Source organism: Prunus mume, linkage group LG3 (assembly GCF_029339155.1).
Source record: "Prunus mume cultivar Tortuosa linkage group LG3, ASM2933915v1, whole genome shotgun sequence".
NCBI classification, from domain to species: domain Eukaryota; kingdom Viridiplantae; phylum Streptophyta; class Magnoliopsida; order Rosales; family Rosaceae; genus Prunus; species Prunus mume.
Window position 1 is genome coordinate 4345669 of NC_142700.1, and position 15285 is coordinate 4360953.

The following is a 15285-nucleotide window of genomic DNA, read 5'->3' on the forward strand; positions in this document are numbered from 1 at the left end:
GATGTTTGGTATTTGACATCTCTCTTGGAGATGCTCTAACATTGAAAACGTTTCGTCTGGCAATGCAGAGCTCTTTTTGTGGACAGAAATGTAGACTTGTTGGTGCATTAACTGCACTAACCCTATGAATTAATTATACGTAATATTGTCGGGTCTTTATACAATTTTGACCACTCATTATTTTCCTGGTGATTTTTCAAAAGATCAGGTTTGTCATGCAGAACCGGTGCATGTGGATAGCATTAAAACGTTTTGTAATGTGGATAGCATTGCTATCTCCAATCAATAATGCAATCATGCAACTAGTTTGCTAGTTGACTAGTGCCATCGCAAGTCTTCTTGATTAATAAGTCTATTCTATAAGGGGTCCCTTCATTAATACGAACTGACCCGAGGGGATGAGACATTGAATATTCTAGTCAAGGGTGATGTGGATGCAGCAAGCGAGGTTGAAGCCTTTTACATCAAGCATTAATACCAATATCGACTTTAAATTCTTAGGTCCCGTTTGGTGGGCTGGCTCGGACTAGTTAGGATGAGCTTCGAAGTATTAGATTTGGTTGACTTAGATTGGAGTGGTTGTTTGGTTAAAGGTTAGGAGCTTGAGAAAAATTGCACTTTTATGTTTAGTCTATCTAAGGGCACTTGTGGGAATGCAATTTTGCACTTATGGGTATGGATTCCCATATAGGGAAAATTTCATACCCTTGATTTTATTTAAGAATTTTTCCCCCACAGCATGTAAGAGCATCTCCAACCGGTATGTCAAAAGTGCCACATTAACATTTAACGGTTAGAAATAACATCTCACATCACTCCAACCGAATTGTCAAAGCTGATGTGGAATGAAGGCTAGAGGTTCAGCTGTTATTTTTGACATCCCAAAAGCAAGATGTCAAATGAATATTTTATTATTTTTTAAGACAGCTGGTTGTAATTTTCATTTACTATTTTCCTTTTTTATTTTTTTTTCTTCTTTATCTTAAATGATTTGACTATTACAATAATTATTTATTTGACATATCGGGTGGAGTAAAAAACTGTGTAAATGTCAAATTGCCACATCAGCCATCAAATTTAAATTTGATGTTCGGACTAACATAACTGTTATAATTCTCTAATACCATTTTTGACCTTTAGAAAAACTTTTTGTATTTCTTTTTTTTTTTTAAACTGTCTCAAACGGTTATTTTTCGTTGGCGATCTTAGTCATAGTTGCTATTAGGGGTGGTTGCGGTTCGGTAACCGCGAATTTTTACTCAAACCGCAAACCGACCGACTATTTACGGTTTAGTGATTTTTGAAACCGCAAACCGACCGCGTTTTGCGGTTTAAAACCGCGAGTTCTCAAGCATTCACAAAAATATAAATTCACAACCTCAATTTCCCAAACATATATAAATTCACAATCTTCTCAACTTCTCAAGTATTCACAACCTAAGAAAATTAAAGTTACAATTCCAAGCATTCCAATTAAATTTAAACTTCTCAAGCATTCCAATTCCAAATCCTTTAAAGTTATAAACCAAAAGGAAAATGCAAAGCAAAATGAATTAAAGTTACAACAAAAAAGAAAAATCCAATTCAAAGTTAATTAAAGTTACAAACTAAAAGGAAAATGCAATGCACCAATGTTGCAAACTAAAGTTACAAACTCAAGTGTTGGTGGTGAGTGGATTTGAAGAACTCCGTTGTGTTGTTTGAGCACCAATGTTATTTACAAATAAAACAACATAGTTTAGTACATTTTATTATAAGAAGAAGCATAAATAACATTAGTATAAATAAACTAATTACTTACAAGTTGTCATATGTTCTATTTCCTTGTAAAATTCAACTTCATCATCCGTGTGGCTATACTTTGCGGTTTGCGGTAACCACAAGTTTTGAAAATCAAATACTGCAACCGCAAATGCGGTTCGGTTCTTAATACCGCAAATGCGGTTCGGTTTACCGCGATTGCGGTTTCATTGCGGTAAATTGTCGGTTGGTTTTTGCGGTTTTTCGGTTTTTCGGTTTAAAATGCCACCCCTAGTTGCTATGACTTTGTGTTTTTTTGTTGCTGCTTTTTATCCGTAACCAAGAGGATCCTCAATGGCTTGAAGTAGACAAATAAAATGCAATAGTGTTGGCTCCATTGAAGAGATGCAAAGTAACGACACTCAAAATGTTTACTTACAAATGGATCTTCATATGGAGGTAAGGAGAACTCCAATTAAGAGCCTCCCCCTGAAAATAATCAAGCATACACTACCATCTATTTTGGCAACCTCTTCCATGAGGTTCCTCAAGCTTAATGATTAGGAATAGTTTCTCTTTTTGGCAACTGCTAAATGATTAAGAATAAATTTTAATTAAAAAAATTAATGGGGTGTATTCAATTAGGATTTTAATAGATTGTTTTAAAGCTTAAAAGTCCAATGGTATTCAATTAGGATTTTTAAGTAATGAATTAAAGTCTAGTGGTATTCAATTAGGAATCTTATGTAATGAATTAAAATATGGTGGTATTCAATTACTTACCAAGTTTGAGGTATTTCATTAAATGTTATATTGTATGAGACTTTTTAGTGGATGATATAAATACCTAACCCCATAAAAAAAAATAAAAAAATCTCAACCTCTTAGTCCTGATTCTCACGTTCTTTGATTTTCTGTTGGGAGAAGATGAACAGACACATCTGAGAAGGTTACTGATATCTTATCTTTTCGTGCTTTCTTGATAGAATCTCTTCTCATGGATGTCATGCTCGTTTATATGTTTTCATCAAAGTTTTGCGTACGTTTACTGAAATTACCTATAGGATGACTAAAAATGTCTAAAGGAGGGTGAATAGGCCAATTTAAAATTATAATCAATTAACAAAAAATAAACTTTGGTGACAGGATTGATATGGCTTATCAACCCTGAAACGTGCTAAACATAAAATAAAAGAACACGTAGAAAATTATTTTACATAGTAAAACCCCACATCTAGGGAAAATCCACGGGACTCCTCAGTCCAAAATAAATCCACTATAGAACGATGATTACAATAAGTACTCACACAATTATCCTAAACATATTCTAAATAACGTTTACCGACTTCTTTGTAACTCAACTTCTGTCACGGGATGATATTTCCACACTTTTTATGTTAAACGCAATACTGGTCACGATTGCTCCAAGCTCGCCGGAGAAAAACCTCCACCACAGTTTTGGTGCCCTCAATCGTATGAGTCACATAACATGCAAATGAATGCAATATGAATGATGAAAGTGTTTGATAAATCACCATGTAAACATGGAACACTTGGTGACTTATCACAACTATATACACATAAGCTTTTCTAGAGAAATTTAGATGATCAATCAAAACATGTAAAAGCTGTACAAACAAGGAGATGCACACCTTTGCTTTATATGTTATCTTGCAAGACAAAATTCATAAAGCCAAGATATCAATATCTTGCCTAATCAGATTTGATTCTATAAAAGTCCTATTCCATATCGTCATCTTATTCACTCTTCAAGATTAACTTCCAATCCACATCGGAGTCAATCATTCAAGCCTAACACATGAGCACCACGTATTGGGTAAAGGGTAGGGGTAAACATTTAAGCCCAACATGTAAACACTACATATTGGGCAAGGGCAATCGACCCATTCTGATACCATGTTTAATTCAAAAAGCGGGCCAACGTCCCACTACTAACAACATTGATATTGTCCTCAACTTAACCACCTACAAAGTCCAGTAGGTGCTGGGTTTTATCACAAAAGTCCTCGATATTATTAGTAGTAGAACCATTCATTATATTTTGTATTTTATTTAGTCAAGTTTCTGATATAAGACTCATATTCTTCAACATAATAATGGGATGCATTATGCGAGGGCAATCTCACTGAAGGGTCAGGTACTCCTTGCCTATAAATTGGTAATGGTTTGTGTGCATTGTACAATCCCGAGTAATAAAGAAGAGTGTGGATGAGATAAAGCGAGAGAGAAATTCTGAGAGAGTTTTCTTACCATTGTAGTGTATCAAGGATAAATGGCAAGAGGATTTAATTGTATTGCTCCAAAAACCATCATGAACCTTATTATGCTCATTTTGGTTCTCTGCTTATGCACCAAATCAGTCGAAGTTGAAGCACGAGCTTCGCGTTTGCCTGCTGCAGAAGGTAACTTACTAATCTTCTTGTTTAAGTTTGTATATATTGGTAATACTAATATCCATGCATTCACTCAAGCCTCACTTCAATGAAGTTTTAGCGGCATTATGCCACAGTTTTTATTTTTTTCACTAAAAAATTGTAATTTTGGACTGAAGGAATCAAACCAAACCACAATTAGTTTCGTGTGGTTTGTTTTGACCTTTTTGAAACCCTCTAAACTAAATCAAACCAACCTCTTTTTTATATTTTATTATTATTATTATTTTACACTTACTAACACGTTTAATCTCATCCATTGATATCAACCGTTACAAAAATTAAAATACATAACCCATTTGAATTTGATGCTCTCTCTCTCTCTCTCTCTCTCTCTCTCTCTCTCTCTCTCTCTCTCACACACACACACACACACACCCATTAAGAATTTCTTCATATTCAAAGGTTGTTTTCTCAACTATTGTTCAATTTACAACATGAAACTCTCGTTATAACGTGTTCAATTATTTTGAATAAAGGAACTAAGGAATAAGTAAAAGAATGAATATGTGCATGAGATCAACTACTACCATTCAATCAATCTAGTTTCTTTTTAGGTATTGGATTGTATTTTTAATGTGAAATTCATACAAGTTTTATTCTTATATGTTAGTAAATGCAACAGAATTAGGGAATAATTCAAATACTCATATGTTAATAGTAATCACTAGGAAAGTTAGGGGGCGTTTGGTATCCTATTTAAATAGGAAACTCAAAAAGTTTGATTTTTCTTAAAAACAAGGATGTTGAGAGTGTTTGTCCCACATTGAAATGTTAAGGGACCTAGCCTGGGTTTATAAGGAGTTGGGCTACTCCCCTCATTGCCAATTGGTTTTGAGGTGGAACCTCAACTTTCTTCATGGTATCAGAGCAAGGCTTCACGTGTTGGGCCCAACGGCCACATGTGCTCCCACGTCACCCAATATGTGTTGTCCACGTGTCAGGCTTGAAAGTTCGCCACACGTGTGAGGCGTGTTGAGAGTGTTTGTCCACATTGAAATGTTAAGGGACCTGGTTTATAAGGAGTTGGGCTACTCCCTCATTGCCAATTGGTTTTAAGGTGAGTAGCCCAACTCCTTATAAACCCAGGCTAGGTCCCTTAACATTTCAATGTGGGACAAACACTCTCAACAAAGGAGTTCTTAAATCTATTTTTAAGATTCAAAAACTTGTTTGGTATGCAACTTGAAAACTGTTTTCAAATCTTAAAATTTTGTGGGTTGTTAGAAAAAAATTGAAAAAATAGATATTTTTTGTTTTTAATAATTGGGGTGTCTTTTAGTTGTTCTTAAGTTTGAGTTTTTAAAAATATGGCTACCAAATAGGTTTTTTTTTTTTTTTTTTTTGTTTTGGACTCAAATTTTGTTTTTGAGTTTAAAAAGTTGGTTTCAAGTTGAATACCAAACAGGCCCTCAGATTTTATAATAGTTTTTTTTTTAATCACAAAACGTCTCTGAGGTTCACGAAACTATCAGATTGTGTTCTTTTTTTCTTTTTCTTTTTTTGGTCATTCGTGGTTCTCAAGGTTAATATGTGTGCTCACAAATAGTCGTTCTATCGAAAACTCTGCTGGTTTGTTGATGTGGCATATATGTGGAGCCCACATATCCAATAATATAATGCCATATGTATTTAAAATACAATATATATTTGTTAAAAATAATTTAAATTTTAAAATACAACTTTTCTTTTGGTTTTTTCATTTTCATTTTTCATTTTTATGAATTTTAAAATTTAAATTATTTAAATATATATATTGTATTTTAAATACATGTAGCACTATATTATTAGATATGTGGATTTCACATATATGCCACATCAGTAAACTAACGAAGTTTTTAATGGAACCTGAAGGCATGGACTATTTGTGACGTTTCAAAAGCCACACTGGACCTTGTCATTTTGGTAGCCATGTTGGTCCTCTGCTTCTGCATATCCAGGGTCAAAGTTGAAGCACAATCTCTTCTTCTGCTTCTGCATATCCAGGGTCAAAAATTAGAACCCATATAATTTTACCTGTTGGTTAGATAGATATAAACTTACAAAAAAGATTTAAAAAAAGAAAGAACTTGTTTTCATCCTAAATTTATATTGATCTAAAAGCATAAAGGGTACAACTTTATAATCGAAAACGAAATGAAAGAAGCTAAAGAGTTGGACCTGAATTTTCTTTCATCATTACAACTGGAAATGGATATGAAATTCAATGATTGAATGAGATACAGAGCATGATCTGTCTCTTCTGGAGAGGTTTACTAGATTAGAATGGTGGGTGGCAGAAGACCCAAGCCCAGTCACGCTACTTTTCTTTAAAAATGAAAAATAAAGCTAGTCACTTTTTTGGGACTAGCCCAAGTTGGCCCAGTATCAGGCCTACGCACTCATAATTGAAGGCCTATATCCAATATAACCTCCTAGTTGGTATTACCATATGTCACAAATTGTTTGGATATCATCTTTGATAATCCTGGGTTAATTAAACAAACAGGATATAATCAATGTTATTTGAGTTGATTATGGTGGAAAATATTCAATTATATAATCATGGGTTTGATTTGCATGCGCAGAGGAAGCACTAGAAGAAATAGCAAAACAAGTGGGGAAATCGGACTGGAACTTCAACATAAACCCATGCAACAATTACACAAACTGGGATACCCCAAAATCTCCTGCCAACCCTCTTTACAACAACACCCTCGAATGCAACTGCTCCTATCCCGACGGGGACGGGTTTTGCCACGTTGTCAGCATGTACGTCACTCAAAGCTTACTTATTTATACGTTTTTTGTTCGTTTATCTATGAATTTAATTTCCCTTTTCTTGTTCATTATACACCTTAATCTAATTTGGCACAGTTGTGGGTTCCGTCAGTTGGCCAAGGTAGTGAGCCCATCCTTTTTGCACTTAAGTTCAAATCCCCCTTTCACGTACATTAGAGTAATTTAGGGGTGGAACATTGTGTTTGCAGAATAGTCCGCTCAACTATAGCATGCAAGAGATTTGATTTGATTTTTCTTTTTGTTCTTTGGGTGAATTACATTTGAAGTTTATGAGCGCTGAACATTTTTGTTATACAGTTTTCTTAAAGGGCAAGATCTTGCTGGTGTACTTCCACCATCTGTTGCAAAGTTGCCCTACATAACACAAGTGTAAGGGAAACCTTTCTCAGTTTATAATCTGCAAAGCTTAATAATAGTATAATTTTATTTTAATTTTATCTTTTTTACAGTGATTTCACCAGGAACTACCTCAGTGGTACTATACCGCCTGAATGGGCTTCTACAAAGTTGGAACTTCTGTAAAATGACTTCTGACCTTCAAGTTCAAGGTTAGCCAATTCTAATTGCTTTTATTAATTTTACTAAGAAAATGAGGAAACTGCATGCAGGTCCGTGAATGTGAACAACTTATCAGGACAAATCCCTCGCTACTTGGGGAACATTACCACTCTAATCTATCTGTATGCTCTGCCTCTATCTCTCTTGACCACTCTTTTTTATTTGTCAAATCAACTTCAAGTTTCATTTCGGTTAGCCTGCCGTGACGAAGAATTTAATTCCAGGAACTTAGAGACTAACCTGTTTTCTGGAACTGTTCCTCCTGAGCTTGGGAATTTGGTTAACTTGGAAATTTTGTAAGCTCCCTTTTTCTTTTGCATCCACAGTTTCTTTTTAATATTAATGGTAAAGCAAGTTGCAGTGGATAAGTTATTAAGATTGGCCTTGGTATCTGCAGCATTCTCAGTGCAAACAATCTCACAGGAGAATTGCCAGTGGCTTTCACTAATCTGATTAAATTAAGAGAATTGTAAGTGTTTGTACACTTAACATTGTTTTTCATGTTTGGTAATCTTCAGCTTTATGTTTTTCAATCGTTCCTTTCATGCAGTAGGATTAGCAGTAACAACTTCACGGGAAAAATACCTGATTATTTGGAAAATTTTAAACAACTTGAGAAATTGTAAGTGCCTTTTCCAATAACATATTCTAACAACCCTTCTTGTGTAATCTTGATTGATTTTGAATTTTGTTGTTAACAGAGAGATCCAAGCTAGTGGTCTCAGTGGGCCCATTCCGTCTAGCATTTCTGTCTTGCGAAATTTAACAGAACTGTGAGTTCTGCGTTGCATTAACACTAAAGAACCTTAATCCTAATTTGAAAATTTTATGATAACTTCATACCACAGTGACTTGTTTTTCTTACAATGATTCATGGTGAAATTCAATGCAGAAGGTTCAGTGACTTAAATGGAGGGGGTTCAAAATTTCCAAACTTGAGTAATATAAGGGGCATGAAAGACTTGTACGTCTTGAAACTGTTCTACATTTTCATGTTGTAATGTAAGACTCTTAGCTGAGTCAGGCTAATAATACGAAGTTATGTTGCAGAATGCTGAGGAGCTGCAATTTATATGGACCTATCCCTGCATATTTATCACAAATGCAAAAATGGAACAAAATGTAACACTGCTATTCTTTGTTTTTCATCTTGTTCAAATGCACAGCACAAGTTGATTAATGATAGTTTTTTCGTTCATTTAAGCTTCCAAGTAATGGAACTTTGGGATCTTATCAGTTATGACAATCTTTTTAGTTGATTTCTTGCAGAGATCTCAGCTTCAACTAATTGGAAGGAAATATTAATACCTCTGACTACGAAAATCTGAAAAACGCGAAGTACTTGTAAGAACTGTGAATTTCATGAAGGCCACTAGCAGACATCATAATGCATGGCGGGGCGGCCTCCCCTGCCTATATGATATTTACATATATTAAATTACAACTCTATATTATATTTACATATATTTTACATAATGTCATTATGCATTTGATAGGTATCTAACAAGCAACTGGCTCACCGGCTCTGTTCCGGACTGGGTGCAGGGCAGAGATAGTAGCTAGTATGTTTTCCATCCTATACAGAATTTCTTGAGTTTTATTTTCTTATTGAAGCCTGCGGAAATATATACTTTTACATTAGCGTAACATTTACGCAGAGAATATAGTTAGAGGTACTAGGCAGTCACATACAATCTATCTTAACTGTTTGAAACATTTAAAATTTTAAATGATCAACTTTTAGGATTTTCTGTTGTGGAATTGATCCTTTAACCATATTTACAATTTTTATTGATACTCCAAAATGCAACTTTTCTGGTGGAGCTGTTCGGACTTACAATTTTATTGTATTGTATGCAGCCCGACAGATATTTCTTACAATAATTTTTCTGAGAGCTCTGAGACTTGCCGAGAAACCCTGTAGGAACATATTTCTAGTTAGTGATTATTTAGCACACTTTGGTGTCTTCATTCACCTATAATAATGCATTTTTCTTTGAAATATTTATCAGAAACCTGTTTAAAAGCTTTTCTGCACAAAGAAACTTGTAAGCTTCTAAACTTTTAATCTTCACTGGTGAAGCCATTTTTTCCCTTTCCACATATTCTGGACTTTAAATTTGCATCAGCTGATTGTGTACCACACTAATGTAGATCATTTGGAGAGTGCTGGAGGAACCTTCAATGTCCAGAAGAAGGTAACAATACAATACAACTGGGCTTTGCTTTTTTAATTATTTAATATTTTAAAGTTCTTTTAAAAGAATTAGTTCATAATTTAAAGTTCATGTGACAATCACAGAAATTGGTTTACAATCAATCCAATAATTTCTAATTTGTTTTTTATGTAGTCAAATATTTGACTTCATCTGATTAGAATTTTTATGATGTCATTTCTCTGTTGCTTGCTACTGAACAGATCAGTATGCGTTGCATATAAATTGTGGTGGAAAACAAACCACCATTAAAGGAGTCACCTTTGAAGATGATCAAACCTAGGAGGTGCGGCAAAATTCGTTCCTCTGAGAACTATCTGGGGAACCAGTAGCACTGGAAATTTCTGGGATACTAACTCCACTGCTAAAGACTACATTGCAAATAATGTATCTATACTTAGAATGAACAACTCTGAGTTGTACACAAATGCACGCATCAGTCCTCTTTCTCTCACGTATTATGCACGCTGCTTTCGAAATGGCAATTATACCGTGAAACTTCACTTCTCGGAGATAACGATCAGAGGGAATAGATCTTTTCGTAGTGTTGGAAGACGGATATTTGATATTTATATTCAGGTAGTCAAGCATACTGTTTGTACACTACATGCAACAAAATATGATTTCTGATTGATAAGTTTGTTACAGGAGAAACTGGTGTGGAAGGATTTTGAAATTAAAAAGGAAGCACACGGCGTTGATAAAGAACTCATTAAGGAAAGTAAAGCAGTGGAGGTTAAGAATAAAACTTTAGAGATCCGATTTCATTGGTCTGGGAAAGGGACACATGGTCCTCTTATATCTGCTATCTCTATAGAGCCTGGTATATTCTGAATTGGAAACATTAACTCTCTCTCATGGACACAATCTTAGATTTGTTTAAAAAATTTATTATATCCCACTTGTTTGTACTCTTTCCATACAGGAAATGTACCAAAAATACAAGTACGTTAATTGCAATAGATTGGAAAATATATAGTACATCAAGTACAGTATACTAATGGAAGAAGTACCCAGATGGAAAGTTCGTTTACCTTAAATAACAAGAAACTGAGCAATTTATCTCTTTCTTTTCATCTTTCGAGCTCAGTTTGGTCTTTACAACATCCTACAAGATACTGCTATGAATTGATATACCAGACTTATGACGGCATCTCATAGAACTGAAACTTGTATTCTCTGTTGCTGATCTTTTATTTTCACTTTTTTATTTGCTAGAGTTCAAGCCTCCTCATGGTAGCAAAAGCAAGGTACTTATTGTAGTGGGAGCTTCGGTCTTGTTCCTCATTTTCTTGATTTTCGGCATTCTTTGGTGGAAAGGCTGTCTGGATAGCAAGAAATCTAGGGAAAAAGGTGCCGCTAAGTTACTGTGAAAATTTCAAGTAGTACTTTGTTCTCATTCTTTCTAATGCCATTTAGCTAGAAAACACATACCCAGATACAAAGTTCAACGACATTACCAATATATTCTAACCTTGTTTTGTGGATAGAGCTGAGAGGACTGGATCCGCAAACTGGTTTTTTCACCTTCAAGCAAATTAAAGCCGCCACTAATAATTTTTTCTGTTTTCAACATCTGTTTCTCAGCCCGGGCCATACTGGGTTTGGCTCAGACAGAGTTTTGAGGCCTAACATTAGACACAACATGGGAACCTAGTTCCGGAAGCAGGCTAGTTTAGGAACTGGTGGTACGATGATGGTACCTATGTATTATGCATCTGCTGCTTTTTCTTTTGCCTTGATGCTAATTAGGATATTTTGTTTTTCTACCGACATAGAGTCCGATTTTAGTGGTAGTTTGTGCTAGAGTTTTAATTCCGTAACTTATCTGTGGCAAGAGCAAAGCTATTTTATGCGCGTTCCTATGAATGGAATGGATTTAATGTATGTAAAAAATGACTTTGCTTTTAATCCTGGTATGAAGGGTTTCTAATAAAGGCTCAAATGCACACTTCCCAACCTCTTTTACAATTTTGTTAATCTAATTTGGTAAATTTACGTTCACTTCAGCCTTTGAAAACAACATGTTCCTGGACAAGAGTTTCTTGTCCTTTTTTCCTTTTATGTTATTCCAGTTAGTTAATTGATTTCTTCTTTTGAGCAGATTCCAAAGATTGCTCAAATGGTGAAAGCAAGGGAACTGCTCACATTGTTGCTGGAGCTGTAGTAGGAGCATTTGGCCTAGTGTTTGTTATATTAGGAATCCTTTGCTGGAAAGGATGCATGCCAGGCAAAAGGGGGAGAAAGAAAGGTGCTTCATCATATCCAAATGTATCATTCTCAGATTCATTGGTTCCTACTGATAGTTTTCACAAGTATATGAAATGAAGGGGAAAAAAAAAAACAATTGCACTCTTTGATTGCTCAAGCAATGATGAATAACACTCATACTCTTCTGATGCCTCCTTGGACAGATAGAGAAGGACTTCATGGGCAGACAGGGACTTTTACCTTAAAACAATTAAAAGCTGCCACTAATGACTTCGATTCTGCTAACAAAATCAGAGAAGGTGGTTTTGGTCCTGTGTACAAGGTACTTTAGCTATCTGTACATTGAATCTTTACCATGTTTTTTTTTTTTTTTGGTGGTAAAAATTTCCCTGTTTTATATTTACATACATACTTCTGGACATGGGTTGGGATGCAGGGTCAATTGCCTGATGGTACAGTGATAGCCGTTAAGCAGCTTTCATCTAAGTCAAGGCAGGGAAGTCGTGAATTCTTAAATGAGATGGGCATGATGTCTTGTTTCCAGCACCCGAATCTTGTGAAGCTTCATGGATGTTGTATTGATGGAGGTCAGCTATTGCTGGTCTATGAGTACATGGAAAACAATAACCTTGCACGAGCATTGCTTGGTGAGTATGATGTCAATTACTCAACTGTATAAGTGCGGAAACCAATTTAGATGTAACTGATCATGATCTAAAGTGTATAATTTTGAGTTGGTTTTTATCCTTTTCTTTATTTATATCCTTGGATGGGTTATACTGATTTCTAGGTTTTTTTCTTGCGTACTCCCTCAGTACTCCTAGTATTCCGTTTTGTTTTGGAATTTCTTTCACACAATTTATTTATAGTTGAAAAGAAAGTTTGAGCGAGCAGTATTTTCTTTGACAAACTTTTGTAGGTCGAGAAAATCATCTTAAACTGGACTGGCCAACAAGGCGTAATATTTGTATTGGGATAGCAAGAGGACTAGCTTTTCTCCATGAAGAATCTGTACTTAAAATTGTTCACCGAGATATCAAAGCTACTAATGTGCTGCTTGATCGGGACTTGAACCCCAAAATATCCGACTTTGGATTAGCAAAGCTTGATGAAGAGGAGAAGACGCACATGAGCACCCGAGTTGCTGGGACCATGTCAGTTTCCACTTTACATGTCCTTGTTTTTTTTGGTCTGAATTACATGTCCTTGTTTACACTGGCTTGTTGATATACTTGCAACAAAGTCTAGCTAAATTGGTGATTTTTTTTTTTTGGGTTGAATAACAAGATTTTGGGATATTGATTTGCAGAGGATACATGGCACCAGAATATGCATTATGGGGTCACCTGACGTACAAAGCAGATGTTTACAGTTTTGGAGTAGTGGCCTTGGAAATTCTTAGTGGGAAGAACAACAATAATTATATCCCAAGTGATGACTGGGTTTGCCTTTTAGATTGGGTACTCTTACCATTCGCTCTAGCTCTTTGATCCATTTTTACATCCATCTTGTCACATCTGGTTGTTCTCATTGTTTCTAATTCAGTGAGAAACTACAATAAACATTTGCAGGCTTGTCATTTGCAACAAACCGGAAACTTGTTGGAGCTAGTTGATGAGAAGTTAGGGTCCGAGGTCGACCAAAAAGAAGCAGAGATCATGGTTAAAGTGGCTCTGATTTGTACAAATGCCTCTGCATCACTTAGGCCTAGCATGTCCGAGGTGGTGAGCATGCTTGAAGGACAAACCTCTGTTCCTGACGTGATCCCAGAACCAAGTACCTATAGAGAAGATTTGAGGTTCAAGGCCATGAGAGACCTCCACCGGCAGAGGCAAGATCATAGTTTAAGTATCAGTGGAACACAGCATTCAACTACGGTCCACACATTTGAGTCTACCTCTACGTCCGGCCTTGAATTCTCTGAAATCAATCCAAACTCAACACCCTCTTGACAGTTGTGGACATTCTGGTTCTATAGTAGCAAGTATGTTGTAGTTTGTAGTCTTCGGAAACGCATATGCAGATTAGCTGTGTCCATATTTTCTTTTCTGTGCATATTTTGTTCAATTTTCTATTGGCTTCATTCGTTCCATGTTTGTCTCTGCAAACAACAATAATAACAATATCAATATTATTCAATTTAATTTGTTCACTCGTTTTCCTCACCAAAGACTGAATAATTTCTGCTGTAAATTTCTACAAATTAATAGAAACGTTGAAACTGTAACTGCAATATTTTGAAATTTTATTTCAGCCGCCGACAATATATTACATAAAGTAATAGACCAAGCTTCTTTCTCTTTTTCACTAACATTGAAAACGTTTCGTCTGGCAATGCAGAGCTCTTTTTGTGGACAGAAATGTAGACCTGTCGGTGCATTAACTGCACTAACCCTATGTATTAATTATACGTTATATTGTCGGGTCTTTATACAATTTTGACCACTCATTATTTTCCTGGTGAATTTTCAAAAGATCAGGTTTGTTATGACTCATGCAGAACCGGTGCATGTGGATAGCATTAAAACGTTTTGTAATGTGGATAGCATTGCTATCTCCAATCAATAATGCAATTATGCAATTAGTTTGCTAGTTAACTAGTGCCATCACAAGTCTTCTTGATTAATAAGTCTATTCTATAAGGGGTCCCTTCATTAATACGAACTGACCCGAGGATGAGGCATTGAATATTCTAGTCAAGGGTGATGTGGATGCAGCAAGCGAGGTTGAAGCCTTTTTACATCAAGCATTAATACCAATATCGACTTTAAATTCTTAGGTCCCGTTTGGTGGGCTGGCTCGGACTAGTTAGGATGAGCTTCGAAGTATTAGATTTGGTTGACTTAGATTGGACTGGCTGTTTGGTTAAAGGTTAGGAGCTTGAGAAAAATTGCATTTTTATGTTTAGTCTATTTAAGGGCACTTGTGGGAATGCAATTATGCACTTATGGGTATGGACTCCCATATAGGGAAAATTTCATACCCTTCACTTTATTTAAGAATTTTTCCCCCACAGCATGTAATGCAACATTTTCGGACTAACATAACTGTTATAATTCTCTAATACCATTTTTGACCTTTAGAAAAACTTTTTGTATTTCTTTTTTTTAAAACCTATTATTTTCACTGTCTCAAACGGTTATTTTTCGTTGGCGATCTTAGTCATAGTTGCTATGACTTTGTGTTTTTTGGTTGCTGCTTTTTATCCGTAACCAAAGAGGATCCTCAATGGCTTGAAGTAGACAAATAAAATGCAATAGTGTTGGCTCCATTGAAGAGATGCAAAGTAACGACACTCAAAATGTTTACTTACAAATGGATCTTCA

The 15285-nt window shown here is 35.4% G+C and overlaps 1 protein-coding gene, 1 long non-coding RNA gene and 1 pseudogene across 4 annotated transcripts; 2 read left to right on the forward strand and 1 right to left on the reverse strand.

The window, feature by feature from the left end:
• Positions 1-3934: 3934 nt before the first annotated feature.
• LOC107881933 (putative leucine-rich repeat receptor-like serine/threonine-protein kinase At3g14840) lies at positions 3935-11289 on the forward strand (annotated as a pseudogene). The gene is made up of 19 exons (XR_016125086.1): positions 3935-4163; positions 6761-6944; positions 7272-7343; positions 7424-7492; positions 7583-7654; positions 7757-7828; positions 7930-8001; positions 8083-8154; positions 8234-8305; positions 8425-8496; positions 8583-8654; positions 8802-8876; positions 9029-9094; positions 9393-9452; positions 9545-9580; positions 9687-9730; positions 9952-10327; positions 10397-10571; positions 10967-11289. The product of XR_016125086.1 is annotated as a putative leucine-rich repeat receptor-like serine/threonine-protein kinase At3g14840 (transcript).
• LOC148918469 (putative LRR receptor-like serine/threonine-protein kinase At1g07650) lies at positions 10568-14111 on the forward strand. Of its 2 annotated transcripts, none has more exons than XM_089048006.1 (7): positions 10568-10998; positions 11853-11999; positions 12163-12281; positions 12396-12606; positions 12879-13113; positions 13269-13419; positions 13531-14111. In XM_089048006.1, the coding sequence occupies exons 2-7, from the start codon at positions 11972-11974 to the stop codon at positions 13909-13911; spliced, it is 1125 nt and encodes a 374-aa protein (XP_088904132.1). In that variant the 5' UTR covers positions 10568-10998; positions 11853-11971; the 3' UTR covers positions 13912-14111. The 2 variants fall into 2 exon arrangements, with proteins under 2 accessions (XP_088904132.1, XP_088904134.1); XM_089048008.1 differs by having other exon boundaries at positions 10974-11101.
• On the reverse strand, positions 10618-11363 carry LOC148918470 (uncharacterized). The gene is made up of 2 exons (XR_016125088.1): positions 11223-11363; positions 10618-11089 (listed from the first exon to the last, which is right to left on the reverse strand). It is a non-coding gene; the product is annotated as an uncharacterized LOC148918470 (long non-coding RNA).
• Positions 14112-15285: the final 1174 nt, after the last annotated feature.

Coding starts and splice junctions, on each gene's coding strand:
- LOC148918469 (XM_089048006.1), top strand. CDS start 11,972: ATGCCAGGCAAAAGGGGGAGAAAGAAAG. Junction 13,114..13,268: donor ACCCGAGTTGCTGGGACCAT/GTCAGTTTCCAC, acceptor ATTGATTTGCAG/AGGATACATGGCACCAGAAT. Junction 13,420..13,530: donor GGGTTTGCCTTTTAGATTGG/GTACTCTTACCA, acceptor AAACATTTGCAG/GCTTGTCATTTGCAACAAAC.